Source organism: Artemia sp. Qi Xiang Cuo, chromosome 21, assembly GCF_049724085.1.
Source record: "Artemia sp. Qi Xiang Cuo chromosome 21, ASM4972408v1, whole genome shotgun sequence".
In the NCBI taxonomy this organism is placed as follows: Eukaryota; Metazoa; Arthropoda; class Branchiopoda; order Anostraca; family Artemiidae; genus Artemia; species Artemia sp. Qi Xiang Cuo.
In genome coordinates this window covers 18,314,768-18,331,699 of record NC_142814.1, presented here as the reverse complement: position 1 = coordinate 18,331,699, position 16,932 = coordinate 18,314,768, and the positions used below count along the sequence as shown (strand labels likewise).

General features: G+C 35.0%; 1 protein-coding gene across 1 annotated transcript in view; it reads left to right on the top strand.

Moving 5' to 3' along the window:
• The window catches only part of Smu1 (Smu1 spliceosomal factor), a 52,447-nt gene extending 42,919 nt beyond the window's left edge, over positions 1-9,528 (top strand). Inside the window, exons 8-10 of the mRNA XM_089106667.1 lie at positions 1,548-1,740; positions 4,718-4,870; positions 9,359-9,528. Of these exons, the coding sequence (XP_088962793.1) occupies positions 1,548-1,740; positions 4,718-4,870; positions 9,359-9,457 (445 nt within the window). The 3' untranslated portion in view covers positions 9,458-9,528. The remainder of the gene's footprint in view (positions 1-1,547; positions 1,741-4,717; positions 4,871-9,358) is intronic.
• The last annotated feature ends 7,404 nt before the right edge of the window (positions 9,529-16,932 follow it).

The window sequence follows — 16,932 nt, the reverse complement described above, 5'->3', positions numbered from 1 at the left end:
GTAAGTGGGTATCAGTTCCTATTATTTCACATTATTTCATTCCTAGTGCTATTATTTTCTATTTGTTTTCTAGTTTTATTTCATGAGAGAGATCTTATTCGTTTCAAATTTCCTATTTAAAATTTTTAATAATTCCCGTCTTCTGTCATTTTCATGACACATCCTATATTAAATTTTAACAATACTAGTGACCCAACGTTGCTGTTTCCCAATTTTGCTGATTAATTGTTCTTCATTATTAATTATAGTTTATTGTGATAATAATTATTACTTCCTTTAATCATATAGAATTGTTTTATGTTATATTATCGTACTATTACTATATTATTTAATATTTTGTATTATAATTTTATTATTTTATAATATTAATTATTTCTTTATTATTAACATTTCTTATTTTTAGTTCGCTCATAACCTTAGTGATAATTATTGATAATTATGTTATTTGTATGCAATCGGTGTTTCTGTAGTTCATATTGTTAATATTCTAATTTCACAGTGAATTGTCATAAAGGTGGGCTAAAATTCTGTTTCATACGTTTCTGACTTTTTGATGTGAATAGCTAATCAGAAAGTACATAAAAAAAGAAATGTGACCCATTTTTAAGCTGAAAATTAGTTAATAATATTAGAACTAAGAGTTTTCGTACGTTGTTTGTGAAATTGCGAAGTTTTCTATTTAAAAACTAAACGCTTGAAAATTTTGATTCAACTTGTACTCTCTTTTCAAGTTCCATTATTGTGTGAGTATTTTTCTAAGTTGTTTTAATGAAATTCAAATCGTCTTTGTAGACATGGGTGGACAGAGGTCTGGGTTTAATAGAGAAGGGGAAGAAGCAGAGGATTTTTTACAAAATGTGTCTCTTTGGTCCAACCGTAAAGTGCCTTCTTTTATGCCCATGCTTTTTTCTTGCCATGGGCAACTTGCAAACAGCCCAAATTAAAGGAGGAGGGGGTGTTTGCTTGCTAGATTTTTCTATGAGGTCTATATGTCTTCAGTGTTCCTTACGGAGATCCGATGGATAATTCCTGGAGGTATAAGCAAACCCTCTTCTGACACGGAATTTCTTAGCTTTTTTTTAGAGATTGAAGAGAATATCAGGGATTTTTCAAGAGGGGGGGGGGGGGTGGAAGTGTAAAAACAAACACACACAAATCGCACTTTTTAAAAATAATTATCTTTTAGGAATATCTTAGGAACAACATAAAGGCACATAGTTCTTAATCTTTCTCTTCCCTTCTTACCGTATTTGATTTGTCTTAGTCGCATAAAGTGATATAAGGGAGAGACGATAATGTTGAACGACCCTTCCCCTCCAAAAACAAATATTACCTTATCTATTGTGTTTTATAGGCCTTTCTGTATAAGAGTGGCTCAAGCCACGACACTTGTTGCCCTCGTGGTTGTATTTTGTGCGTTTTCTTATTGATAAACTTGTCAAATCATCAAATGTAGTCTCAAAATCTGAACCCCTCTCCCTATTTCAGGTCTCATTAGTTTTTATCCGTAGTCGCATAAAATTGTAGCAAAATACTTTTTCTTGTAGTGCTTCCAGTGACGGAACAGTGAAAATTTGGAGTCTCAAGTCAGGTGAATGTACGGCCACCTTTAAGACATTAGGCGGAGGCACAGTATTAGATGTCACTGTCAACAGTATAATTCCCCTGCCAAAGAATCCTGAACAATTTGTTGTTTGCAACAAAACTAGTACAGTTGTCATTATGAATATGCAAGGGCAGGTACATTTCCTTTTTAAATTAAATTAATCTTAAATTAAGTGTTGCAGCCAACAATTGTTGTCTGCAACAAAACTAGTACAGTTGTCATTATGAATATGCAAGGACAGGTACATTTCCTTTTTAAATTAAATTAATCTTAATTTAAGTGTTGCAGTCAGCAATTGTTGTCTGCAACAAAACTAGTACAGTTGTCATTATGAATATGCAAGGACAGGTACATTTCCTTTTTAAAATAAATTAATCTTAAATTAAGTGTTGCAGCCAACAGTTGTTGTCTGCAACAAAACTAGTACAGTTGTCATTATGAATATGCAAGGACAGGTACATTTCCTTTTTAAATTAAATTAATCTTAAATTAAGTGTTGCAGCCAACAATTGTTGTCTGCAATAAAACTAGTACAGTTGTCATTATGAATATGCAAGGACAGGTACATTTCCTTTTTAAATTAAATTAATCTTAAATTAAGTGTTGCAGCCAACAATTGTTGTCTGCAATAAAACTAGTACAGTTGTCATTATGAATATGCAAGTGCAGGTACATTTCCTTTTTAAATTAAATTAATATTAAATTAAGTGTTGCAGTCAACAGTTGTTGTCTGCAACAAAACTAGTACAGTTGTCATTATGAATATGCAAGGGCAGGTACATTTCCTTTTTAAATTAAATTAATCTTAAATTAAGTGTTGCAGCCAGCAGTTGTTGTCTGCAACAAAACTAGTACAGTTGTCATTATGAATATGCAAGGGCAGGTACATTTCCTTTTTAAATTAAATTAATCTTAAATTAAGTGTTGCAGCCAACAATTGTTGTCTGCAACAAAACTAGTACAGTACAGTTATGAATATGCAAGGACAGGCACCTTTCCTTTTTAAAGCAAATCAAATAAATTACATTAATCATTAAATTTAAGTTAACTCGATAATCTAATTAAATTCAGTCAAGTATATTATTTATTATTAAAATTAATTATTGCAGACTACAATTTGCTGTCTACAAAAAAAACAATGCAGTTTTGTGTTAAGAATATGCAAGGACAGTTACCATCCCTTTTAAAAACTAATTAAATAAATTAACTTAATTATTCAATTACAATTAATTATTACAAACAACAATTTTTTTTCTGCAAAAAATAAAGTACAGTTGTCATTATGGATGGGGTGAAACAGGTACCTTTCCTTTTTTAAATTATATTCTGAACTAGCACCTGAGCCTGGTGGACAACAGGAAAAGACAAAAAACCTCAGCATTTCCTCTTTTATAAGGAATTAGAGAAAAAAGCATCCTGAAAATTTAAGTACTATCCCCCAGCAATGAGACAGAACAGTGTAGGCTTACCAAAACTACTGTAATTTTAATTCGTGGCTGGTTTAATTTATTGAATTATTAATTTTATTTGTTATTTTAATTAATTTTTAGGTGATTTTGATTGACTTTATTTATTGAGATTTATTGACGTAATTAATTTGATTTAATTTGATTTCCAATTTAGTTACATGTACTAACGCTATGATGAGCAATGCTCATTTAACTCGTTTTTGCTCCTACAGCGGAACGCCATGGGATTATTTTCAGCTAAAGATTAGTGAGTGGCTGGGTGTTATTGATATAGGCGACTATATAGGTATGCTAGTTCGCTTTGACTGGTCTCGGGTTTCAAAACTTAAATTCTATTCTTTTTTCTTTTTTAGGAGTTACTTTAGACTATTTTTCGAGATTTTCATAAGAGATCGCTTCTTGAATTTAAATAAGGACCACTAAAAGAATAAAAAAAAAAAAAAAAAAAAAAAAAAAAAAAAAAAAAAAAACCATGAAATTGTAAATTCAAGTTTTGTCCAAGAATTGGCCTCTTATCTCTAAGAAAACTTCGTAGAACACCTGACACAAGGTTGCTATTTTACTTAGAGATTCAAACAAAAGAGGGAACTTGTATGATATACACCTTACCGCTCAAGAAGTGAAGTTAGGTTCATCCTAATAAAATATACCTAAGTATGATAAAAATTTAATACTTTAGAAAAAAAATTTGGGCTATATTTTTGCACATTAGGGGGGAGGGGTAAAGTACAGTGGGTCTGCATGCAAAATGTGTTAGCTACAAATATTCTGATATTATCAATTAAGAATTGTTTTCTGATTTCACACTGTCCAAATACTTTACCCCCACCCCTCTTAATATGCAAATATATAGCCCAAATTATATATTTCTCAACTATTCTGTCACTTTTCTTTGTCTTTTCTCACGCTAAGTTGAAGGAAACTAGCGTAAAAAGCATAAAAAGTGTTATTTAACTCTCGTATAATGCATATATTTCTTTTTTCATTGAGGAATCAGAATGCCAAATGAAGAAATACCCTTTGAATTTGTGATATTTCTCTTCCTGAACTGAAATTCTGTTGTTTTTATCTTAGGATTTAATTTAGACTATTTTTCGTGATTTTTATGAAAGGGACACAGGACTGGTGTTTACCAAGAGCAAAAAGGGTTAATGGAGCTCCCGTCTCATGCATATGCTCCTTCTTTCATTGAGACAGCGGGGGGAGAATGCCAAAAGAAGAAATACCTTTTGAATTTGTGCAATGTTGCTCCCTCAAATTTGAAACATCTATAATATGATCTCTGAAATCGCTGAGATCATTTGTAGATAGGAGGGATTTTTGAGTTAAAAGTATTTGTACGTTTTGTCTCATTAAGAGTGGATTAGTTTCCATATAAGTATATTTTATTTTTAGAGAAGAAATTGTAGAAAAAGGCATCAATTCTTTCTTCGTTTTTTTTTTCAAAAAAGTTTGAATAATAGTAAACTGCCCTCGCGTAGTCTTTATTTAATTGTGTTGTTGATTGTTGTCTGTTTTTCTGGATTCAATTGATTTGACTTCTGAGTCGCTCCTTTCTGAATTTATTGACTGACAGAAATTAGTTAATGTTGAGTTTGATGTGCAATTTTCATTTTTTAAAATAAATTTTCACTTTTTTTAGATAGTGAGGTCATTCACGTCAGGTAAAAGAGAAGGGGGTGATTTCGTTGCCTGCGTTGTTTCACCCCGTGGCGAATGGATCTATTGCGTTGGTGAAGATCATGTGGTGTATTGCTTTTCAACTCTTACTGGAAAGTTGGAAAAAACGTTGGAGGTATTTAAATCCTTTCTACTGTGTTTTTAAATGCATTGATTTCAGTTAACGTCTTAATTATTTTTAACGTATTAATAAGAGTTTTTCCCGTTTTTTCTGTGAAAGGTACTCATTACGAAGAAAAAAAAGACTGGAGCTCGACTCGAATTTTTTTTTCTACTTTCCCAAACAATTTTGGCACCTGAACATTATTGCTTTGAAAATTATATATTTTTATAGATGGGTTTTGAAGATTTATATATATATATATATATATATATATATATATATATATATATATATATATATATATATATATATATATATATATATATATATATATATATATATATATATATATATATATATATATATATATATATATATATATATATATATATATATATATATATATATATATATATATATATATATATATATATATATAATCATGGAATTTTTCTATAGAAGTAAACCCTGTGTACTGTATAACCGATACTGGAAAGTTTGAGAAAACTTTGGAGGTATTTGTTTGATTCCTTCTCAATGTGTTTGTAAAAGTATTGATTTCAGCTAGTGTCTCAGTTAGGTTTAGTGTATGAATAAGATTTTTTCCCTTTTTTTACTTTTTTTATTGAGCAAAAAAAAAGAAAAAAACTGATGCTCGACTCGGAGAAAATGTTTCTACTTTTCAAAGTAGGTTTTGCACACCTTAACATTGTTGCTTTGAAAGTTGAATATTTTTATAGAGAAAATTTTTAGATTTTATATACTTTTATATACTTTTTGTATGTGTCAGGAGTACTAACAAAAGGTGATTATTACTAATCTCTATTGTCGGAGTTAAATGATTATAAGCGGATGAGACGAATATTTTGAGAATAAAAATATAATCAAAATTATATTAAGGACAAGCGAAATCCTTCAAGAATATTTGGTGCATAGCGTGTCTGCCCTCAGTTGTAGATCATTTTCGTTAAAATAATAGCGATGTGTAATAATAGATAGCAATATTGTGAACAATAATAGATCGTGTGCTTCAAAAAGACGAAGATTTCACGTTTGTACATACTAATGGTTCAGTCTCAAATATAAACCATGTCGCACACCAAACGTGAGTGGCACAGTGAGCGTGCTAATTCAAAGTCACTCCGCCGACCACATCCCAATTGAAGCATGTGTTAATGTATGTATCTCAAAGGCCAAAGTACTTCACAGTGGCATGAAATAAAAGATTGGTCAAACGTCGACTTCCCGCTTTATTGGACATTGCTTGACACGACGCTTCAGAAGATCAACGTGCCATTTAGTCTACTACAAGCCAACGTACAAAGGAATATCCAGGAAACTAAAACACAGTTTAATGCCTACTGTGCTGAAATCACCCACGCACTACTAACCGCAGAAAAGGCTGCTATTCCTATTAGGAAATTCGTAAAGGTACTGAATCTCGGGGTTCTCAAAGAATCAAGAGCTAGTGAAAGCATGTCAAGATGCTAAGTTCTGGTTTTCAGTGTGGAGGGAAAGTGGTCGTCCTAAATCCGGTGTGTTGAATTGTCTCCGTGTACACACAAAACGTAAATTTTAGAAAGCCCTCAAGCAGCATCGCACGAATGTGAAAAATGACAATACAGAGAGAATAATTAATGATCCAAGTCGTTTATTGAAAGACTGCATGAAAGACCGCCAAAACACGCCTAAGTCCATGCCTAGTGATCCAGATGACTGGCGAGCTTACTTTACGAGCAAGTTTAGTGGCGCGAATCCCAGTGTAGCTAGACTATATACCGAACAACTTAAATGTTTGCTATCAAACTCGAGTTTTCCGGACTTTACCGTACCTGTTTCGGATGTAACTGCAAATTCCTTTAGGCTGAAAAAAGAAAAATCAGGCGGAATTGACGGTTTGTGTGCACTTCACCTAGTAAATGGTACTCGTCTTTTGTATGAAATTATTTGAAAAAAACTACGTTTTCTAAAGAGTTAAAGAGGCTGAGTTACAAGGTCGAACCTTAAAACGTACAGGGATTAGGAGGCACAGTTGGGGGGCTGCCGCCCCAAACCCTCCGCTTTCGCAGCCTTTAAATAAAAAAAAAGTTTTTTAAACTGAAAGTAAGGAGCGACATTAAATCTTAAAACGAACAGAAATTATTCCGTATATGAAAGAGGCTGTGCCCTCCTCAACGCCTCGCTCTTTACGCTAAAGTTTTTATTGTTTAAAAAAAGAGTTGTGAGAAAGTCAAACTTTAGCGTAAAGAGCGAGGCGTTGAGGAGGGCACAGCCTCTTTCATATACGGAATAATTTCTGTTCGTTTTAAGATTTAATGTCGCTCCTTACTTTCAGTTTAAAAAACTTTTTTTTATTTAAAGGCTGCGAAAGCGGGGGGTTTGTGGGGTGGCAGCCCCCCAACTGTGCCTCCTAATACCTTTACGTTTTAAGGTTCGACCTTGTAACTCAGCCTCTTTAACTCTTTAGAAAACGTAGTTTTTTTCAAATAATTTCTGCACGTTTTTGTACAGTTTATTACTTATTATTGCTTGACTAACTGTTAGATGATTGTGTATTATTCTTTTCTTTCTCGACAGGGTTTTTTAAGTGTCCACCTTGCAACTCATTTTTTTTAACTCCTTAGAAAACATAATTTTTTTCAAATAATCTAAAAAATAAACTGAATTTTTTTTTTTTAATTTAAATTAAGTATATAAAAAATTTTATATATAAGTGAATCGAACCCGGTTTTTCCGACCGACACCCAGAAGTCTCACCGCTACACTAAAGAGAACTAATTGTAATTGTTTTTTAGTGAAGTGATGAATCTTTTTGACGCAAGCAAAACTTGATATTTGGTTTTTGGAAAACAGGGAAGGAGTGATCAGATTGAGCTGAAATTTCGAGGATAAGCTCCCAGGCCCCAGGAAAGCTTAGCCTCTAAATTTCAGCCCGATCAGACAACGTTAAAGGGGGGTTGTGGTGGGAAAAATTAACATGGGCTAATATAGGAAAACAAGGTTTTTCGTAAATGTAAATTCGGGGGATAATTTTTTCGGTCTGAAAATATCAAAAGGCCCTAACAGGTCGAAATCTGCTTCAAATGAGTCCTCATTCAACCGGATCCGTTGCCAACTGTGGCCTGTAGGCGTGGCTAAGAAAAAAAAAGAAATGATGAATTTTAAGTGGCTATATTTGGTTTTTTGAAAACAGGGAAGGCGTGATCGGATTGAGCTGAAATTTTGAAGATAAGCTCCCGGGCCCTAGGAAAGCTTAACCTCTAAATTTCAGCCCAATCGGACCACGTTAAAGGGGGGCTGTGGTGGGAGGGTCCAAACTTCCGGCCCAGTTTACCCCATGAAGATAAAGTCGGAGGAGGATGAAATTTTGCAAGTTTCTTAGTTTGAGCTTGGGCTACAAAATTCGATTACCGCCGTCTCTCTGCGACCTCTAGGACCTGAAAAAGCTTAACATTGTGGTGGGTCGCCTCTTTATAGAGGCACAAGTGTGCCTCCTTGATGTTAACATTATTGTACCAGATCGTATTCGTAGTCGGTTTTGTACCCGATGTTTTCTGTACAGGGCAAATTACGCCCCTCCTGAAAAAAAGGAAGCCAGCTAACATATGCTCCTCGTATCGCCCAATTACTGTGTCGCCAGTTTCAGACAAGCTTTTAGAAATGCTTATATTGTCAAATTTTAGACATTGTTGCCAAATGCCAAACCACCAGTTTGGTTTTACGGTAGAGCTCGGTTGCACTGATGCTCTGTTCATCCTTGCTGCTATTTTGTCTGATTCTGAGGCAACGGGTGATCCACTATCTATTGGCTCTTTTGATGCGAGCCGGGCTTTTGACTCGTCGGTGCACGCGCAGATCCTTCTAGAAGCGTATAAACAAGGGCTAAACTTGTGTATTGTCAGAGTATGCCCAAGTAGCTGCGTCTTTTGTTTCATAAGGGATTGATGTTTCGTTGATGACGTATGCTGACGACTTGCTTAATTTGAACAGGTCCGCTGATCGACTATCGAAGAATTTTTATGTGTTGAATAGGGAATATAACAATGTAGGTTGGTCGTTTAATGTGTCAAAATCTGCCGTCTTGTTTTTCAATGTGGGGCACTGCGAAGAAGAAATCCCTTTGGGCTATTCAATTGTGAAAGCATCTGAGAGTATTAACTTACCTTGGTTTATCAATCAGTCGAAGCCTCTGCTCCACCGGGACGTTCCTTGTACGCCACGTAGAAGTTATTATCCGGATTGTGTACGGGTCAATTATTGGTAACAGACATCGGTTCTGCCGTAAATATCTTGCGTCGCTGAATAATGCCATTGCCCTTCCACATGTACTGTATATAGCCATGTATTGTATATAGAAGCCAAATAGCCTTGTATATTTACCTTTTGTGCCTATATCTCATTTTGAATCAGGAAAACTAATGAAAAGTTTTGAGTCACCATATTTATTGCAAATAAACGCTCTGTTTCCCTGTTGTTTGAGTATAATGGACTTTATTGTAGGTACACGACCAAGACGTTATAGGAATGCACCATCATCCACATCAGAATCTGATTACGACATATAGTGAAGATGGGTTGTTGAGACTATGGAAACCCTGAAATCTTGGTTTGTTTAATATCTATGTATTTTGTGAAAAGGCTATATTTATCAATACAATTTTTGTATCGTTTTCCAGCGAGTCGTTGCTCATTGTTTCTGCAAAAGGTTATATTGTGACCATTATGTGACATGTGTTTTTAAAATTTTTGGTTACTATGGGCTAGAGTTTGTTTTTTACTAGGTTGTATCTGACGCCGAAACCGTGATAACCTTAAAACCATAAGGGTAGAGGTAGGCTATTCAAATAGAAAAAAATGTTCAGAGAAAAGGGACAAAACTTATCTTGCTCTTGTAATGACTTTGAGTGTGTTGCTAATTCAAATTCAACTTTGTAGCTCTATTTAATCAATAAATTAAATAAAAATAAAATAGTTTAAATAATAATTAAATAATAATAATTAAAAGTTTAAATAATAATAATAATTTCCAAAAACTGAAAAGACAAAACATATAAGATAAGATGAGTGATCTAGATGAGTGATGAGTCCAAGATGATAAGTAATGAGTCCAATCTACAGAAACAATATTAATAATCGTTCTCTAACCATGGGGGAAATCGATTGGATTCTTTACGATGGTTCTTTCCATCCTTACATGGGTTGTTTTTAAATACTTATAACTTCGCGTATAAAGAAAAAGAAATCTAATCTAATCCTTACAGCATTAAGTTGAACTTTCAGGGTAAGTTGAGATTGATTTTGGACTAACCAAAAGGCAGTATGTGCATATTACTACTACTACTACCACTACAGTTATTGCTTCTAGTGAGGCAAAATGTATTAAGGTGGAATTTTCAGGGAATGTTTAGGGAGAGTTTCAACCAAATAGAAAAGGTTACATGCATCCAGGTTGTCAAAAAGGCATATAAGCAATATCTTGGGAATGGCTGTTAACTTCGCAGAGGGTAGCTTTTCAACCTACTCTTGAACTGGTTCATATTTTATGTAAGCTTAATGCTCACCGGTAGAGGATTTCTTACCTGTGGTCCTGAAGTATTTCTAGTTTCATGAAGAAAATAAAATAAGTGGGCATAAATATTGTCCAAAAGCAGAAAAGGATAGATAGATGATGCAAAGAGAATAGATGACAGATGCATTGATAATAGCAAAAAATTGACGACAGTGGCGTAATTTTGTTAAAATACTGGGTGGGGGGGGGGGTACATGTATATTAAACTGACAATGCACATTCATTTGCATTTTTTCAGTAAAGTGCAAATTTTGTTCTGGCCTTGGGAAGGCATAGCGGTTTTGCGCCCAACTTATGTTAATTTCTGCTCGTTTTGAGTTTGACTCGGTTATTTATTGTAATTCCTGTTCGTTTTGGGTTTGATTTATTTATTGATCCTGATTTGTGGTAGTTTCCTGCTTGGTAGATTATTTGATTTAATTTTTGCTCATTTTTTGTTTAATGGAGTTCTTTACTTTTCTTTGAAAAACTTATTTTGTGGAAAGTTTTTTTAATTAATTTCTGTTCGTTTTATATTTGCGTAGTCTTTTCAGGGAAATAGAAAATAATGCTTTAAATCTTTTCGTTTTTTAAGACTTTATATTTTGGCCTCTATTTGTATGCTGGAGAAAAATTTTCAGTAATTTTTAGCAACATACACCCTTTTAAAAATCTGGACACAAACAGTACTGTTTAATTTAGTTTCATACCTCCTCTTGTTGACCTAAAATGGAAAACTTGATACCATTCGCAAAAAAAATCTGTTTACTTTCTTTGATAGCTTGGATACACTTTAGCGCTATTTTGATTTGGTTAAATTTTAAGGGCAGAAGTAGCCCCGAAAGTTTGAACATAATACCCTCAGTCGTTCTTGGGATACTGCTGAGATGCCTTATTGGGAATTAGCATTATCACAGTGCATTTTGATTTAATCTTAAGGCAACATTTAGTTTCTAAACTTAATGGGCAAATGGGAGGCTGGGAGTGAAAGGGGGATTAGTTGTCCTCCAATCACTGTCGACTATTAAAAAGGGCATCAGCCCTTTCTATTTTCAATCGAATGATCCCTTTTCGAAGTTCCCACGACAATTCCTTCGATACGAAGTGCCCTGGTAAACAACAACAACAACAAAAAATATCACTAATCACTTTCGTCCATTAAAAAGGGCACTAGCCCTTTGAATTTCAAATTGAATGAGCCTTTTTTTCAAGTTTCTACGGTAAAGATTTCAATAAAAACCTTATATTCCCCCAGGGCATAAATTATAACCCTTGCCCTGGAGACTGTGGGGGGAGTGTCCTGCTCAAAGGCAAAATTTCCTGAACTTTGAACTGCGTGGAAGAAAATGGCTATCTCAAAATTTTCATTGGATGTGTTTGGGAAAATGGTGGGCGTAAGAGGGGCATTAGTCGCTCTCCAATCACTTTCAACTATTGAAAAAGGCACTAGCCATTTCAATTTCCAATCGAACGAGCCCTTTTGAAGTTTCTACGCTTTCAATAAAAACCTTACACACCCCCAGGGCATAATTTACAACCCTTGCCCTGAGGGCTAAGGGGGGGGGTTGTCATCCCCAAAGACCTAATTTCCAGAGGTTAAAACTACGTTGAATAAAATGGCTATCTCAATGTTTTGATTACATGTGTTTGGGGAAAAGGTGGGCGTAAGAGGCGGATTAGTTACCCTCTAATCACTTTCGAATATTAAAAAGGGCACTAGCCCTTAGAATTTCCAATCGAATGAGCCTTTTTTAAAGTTTCTGCGACAACGCCTTCTATAAAAAACCTTATCCGCCCCAGGGCATAACTTACAACCCTTTCCCTAAGGGCTGTGGGGGACTGTCCTCAAGAACATTATTTCTATCTGGAAATCAACTACGCCGAACAAATTGGCTGTCTCACAATTTTTATTGATTGTGTTTTGGAAAATGGTGGGCGTGGAAGGGGTTTTAGTCACCTTCTAATCACTTCCAACTAATAAAAAGGGCACAAGCCACTTCAATTTCCAATTGAATGAGCGCTTTTTGAAGTTTCTACGACAACTTCTTCGATGCGAAGTGCCCTGCTCTGAAGGAAAAAATTAATTAATAATACATTGTGCCAACATCATTCTTATATACCCACAGGGCATAACTTAAAACCCTTGCCCTGAAGGTTGTGGGGGAGTGTCCTCTTTACTTAGTCCCCGTGTCTTGTCTCGTTCTCAAGTGTCCCCGTTGTTTATTTAGGCAGCGCGATCGCGCCGCCTATGATTTGTGCAACGACTTTCTATATAAACCTTATATTCCCCCAGGGCATAACTTACAATCCTTGCACTGAGGGCTCTGAGGGGGTTATCATCCTAAAAGACCAAATTTCCAGAACGTTCAACTACGTTGAACAAAATGGATATCTCAAAATTTTGATTGGATGTGTTTTGGAAAATGGTGGGCGTGAGAGGGGCGTTAGTCGCTATCCAATAACTTTCAACTATTAAAAAAGGCAATAGCCCTTTCAATTTCCAATTGAATCAGCCCTTTTGAAGTTTCTACAACAACGCTTTCAATAAAAACTTTATATACCCCAGGGCATAACTTACAACCCTTGCACTGAGGGTTCTGAGGGGGTCATCATTCTAAAAGACAAAATATCGAGAACTTTCAACTACGTTGAACAAAATGAATATCTCAAAAATTTTAATTCGATGTGTTTGGGAAAATGGTGGGCGTGAGAGGGGCGTTATTCCCTACCCAACCACTTTCAACTATTAAAGAAGGTAGTAGCCCTTTCAATTTCCAATCGAATGAGCCCTTTTGAAGTTTCAACGACAACGCATTCAATAAAAACTTTATATACCCCAGGGCATAACTTACATCCCTTGCACGGAGGGCTCTGTGGGGGTTATCATTCTAAAAGATAAAAATTCCAAAATTTTCAACTACATTGAACAAAAAGGATACCTCAATATTGTAATTCGATGTGTTTGGGAAAATGGTGGGCGTGAGAGGGGCGTTAGTCACTATCCAATCACTTTCAATTATTAAAAAAGGCACTAACCCTTTCAATTTCCCATTGAATGAGCCCTTTTTAAGTTTCTACGACAACGCTTTCAATAAAAATTTTATATGCCCCCAGGGCATAATTTACAACCCTTGCCCTGAGGGCGGTGGGGGGAGGGGTTGTCATCCTTAAAGACCTAATTTCCAAAACTTTCAACTACGTTGAATCAAATGGCTATCTAAACCTTTTGATTGGATGTGTTTGGGGAAATGATGGGCGTGGGGGGAGGGAGTGTCCTCTATAGTAAATTTTTAAATAAATGCCTTGAGAAATTTTAGCGTTTTTTAAGGTTTTTTTTTAGTATGAGCAATGTAAGGTTTCGAAGTACAGTTTAGAACTCGAAGTACAAGCTTAAAAACTTAAATACTCTGGACTTTCTGCATTATAAAAATCATTTGCTTTCCTAACTCACTAGCTAACTTTAGTTTTTGTAGACACAGACGCAAAAGTGAGCCTTGTCCAGCACTAAAACACCCATGGTTTCGTAATTTTGTCCATGGCTTTCTATAATAAAAAAAATACAGAAATTAACATAAAAAATATAAATGTTTTTACTTTTATAACTTTACTAAATCAAATAATATTAAGGTTTTGATTACTAAATATCAGTAAATGTATATTAAACTGACAATTCATATTCATTTGTATTTTTTTCTATAAATTGCAAATTTTGTTCTGACCAAGAGCAGGTATAGGGGGTTAGCAACAAACCCATGTAATTTTTTGCTCGTTTGGGCTTTGGCTTGGTTACTTGTTGTAATTTCGGTTCGTTATGGCTTTCATTTATTTATCCAATGTGATTTATGGTATTTTCGTGATTGTCAGACTACTTGATTTTATTTTTGCTTATTTTTGCTTAAGTGACTCCTTTCCTTTTCTTTAAATATCATGTTTTGTGAAACAGCTTTTTTAATTAATTTTGGTTTGTTTTATATTGAATTAGTCTTTTCAGGGAAAAAGAAAATAATACTTTAAATCTTTTCGTTTTTTAAGAATTTATAGTTTGGCCTGATATTTGTATGCTGGAGAAAAATTTTCAGCAATTTTTAACAACAGTACACCCTCTTAAAAATCTGGACACGAATAGTAGTGTTTAATAGTTTCATACCTCCTCTAATTTACCTGAAATGAAAAACTTGATACCATTCGCAAAAAAAATCTGTTTACTTTCTTTGATAGCTTGGATACACTTACGCTATTTTGATTTGGTTAAATTTTAAGTGAAGAAGCAGCCCCGAAAGTTTGAACATTCAGACGTTCTTGGGATACTGCTGAGATGCCTTATTGGGAATGAGCATTAACACAGTGCATTTTGATTTAATCTTATGGCAACATTTAGTTTTTAAATATAAAGTCAAATGGGAGGGTGGGCAAAAGAGGGGGTTTAGTTTCCCTCTAATCACATGTGACTATTAAAAAGGACATCAGCCCTTTCTATTTTCAATCGAATGAGCCCTTTTCGAAGTTCCTACGACAACTCCTTCGGTACAAAGTGCCCTGGTCTAAACAACAACAACAACAAAAAAATAATATATTATACCCATTGATTTTTACTATAAAAATGTAAAGCCTTCCAATCACTTTCGACTATTAAAAAGGGCACTAGGCCTTTCGATTTCCAAGCGAATGAGGCCCTTTTAAGTTTCTACGACAACACTTCCTATAAACACCTTATATTCCCCCAGGGCATAAATTACAACCCTTACCCTAAAGGCTGATAGGGTGGTTGTCATCCTCTCAGACCTAATTTCCAGAACTTTCAACTACGTCAAACAAAATGGCTATCTCAAAATTTTGATTGGATGTGTGTGAGAAAATGCTGGGCGTGAGAGGGGCGTTAGTCTTTCTCCAATTACTTTCAACTATTAAAAAAGGCACTTGCCCTTTCAATTTCCAATCAAATGAGCCCTTTTGAAGTTTTTACGACAACGCTTTCAATAAAAACCTTATATGCCCCAGGGGATAACTTACAATCCTCGCCCTAAGGGTGGGGGGTTGTCATCCTCAAAGACCTAATTTCCAGAACTTTCTACTACGTTGAACAAAATGGCTATCTGAAAATTTTGATTTGGTGTGTTTGAGGGAATGGAGAGCGTAAGAGGAGGTTTAATTACTATCTACTCCATTCAACTATTAAAAAGGGAACTAGCTCTCTCAGTTTCCAATAGAACTAGCCCCTTTTGAAGTTTGTACGACAGATCTGTCTATATTATAACCATATATGCCCCCAGGGCATAACTTATAACCTTTGGCCTGGGGACTCTGGGGGGTTTGTCATCCTTAAACACATAATTTCCAGAACTTTCAACTATGTTGAAAGTTCTGAAAATAGCCAACAAAATGGCTATCTCTAAACTTTGATTAAAGGTGTTTGGGGAAATGGTGGGCGTGAGAGGGGGGTTAATTACTCTCCACTCACTTTCGACTATTAAAAACGACAATTTCAATTTCCAATCAAATGAGTCCCTTTTGAAACAACTTTCTATATAAACCTTATATGCCCCCAGGGCATAACTTAAAACCCTTGCACTGAGAGCTCTGACGGGGTTATCATCCTAAAAGACCTAATTTCCAGGACTTTCGACTAACAAATAGATGAACAAAATAGATTTGAACAAAATAGATATCTCAGAATTGTATCAGATGTGTTTGCTGAAATGGTGGGCGTGAGAGGGGGTTAATTGCCTTCAATCACTTTCGACTATTAAAAGGGCACTAGCCCTTTCAATTTTCAATTGAATTAGGCCTTTTTGATGTTTTTACAACATCGCTTTCAATAAAAAAATTACATGCTCCCAGGGCATAATTTACAACTCTTGCCCTGAGGGTTGTGTGGGGAATGGGTTGTAATCCTTAAAGACCTAGTTTCCAAAACTTTCAACTACCTTGAATAAAATGGCTATCTAAAAATTTTGATTGAATGTGTTTGGGGAAATGGTGGGCGTGAGAGGGGGGTTAATTACTCTCCATCCACTTTCGACTATTAAAAATGACAATTTCAATTTCCAATCAAATAAACCCCTTTTGAAGTTTCTACAACAACTTTCTATATAAACCCTATATGCTCCCAGGGGATAACTTATAACCCTTGCACTGAGGGCTCTGATGGGCTATCATCCTAAATGACCTAATTTCCAGGACTTTTGAATACGTTGAACAAAATGGATATCGCAAAATTGTGATTGGATGTGTTTGGGGAAATAGTGGGCGTGAGAGGGGGTTAGTTGCCCTTCAATCACTTTTGACTATTAGAAGGGCATTAGCCCTTTCAATTTTTAATTGAATGAGACCTGTTTGATGTTTTTACGACATCACTTTCAATAAAAACCTTACATGCTCCCAGGGCATAATTTACAACCCTCGCCCTGAGCGTTGTGGGGGGAATGGGTTGTATTCCTTAAAGACCTAATTTTCAAAACTTTCAACTACGTTGAATAAAATGGCTATTTAAAAATTTGATTGGATGTGTTTTGGGGAAAGGTGGGCG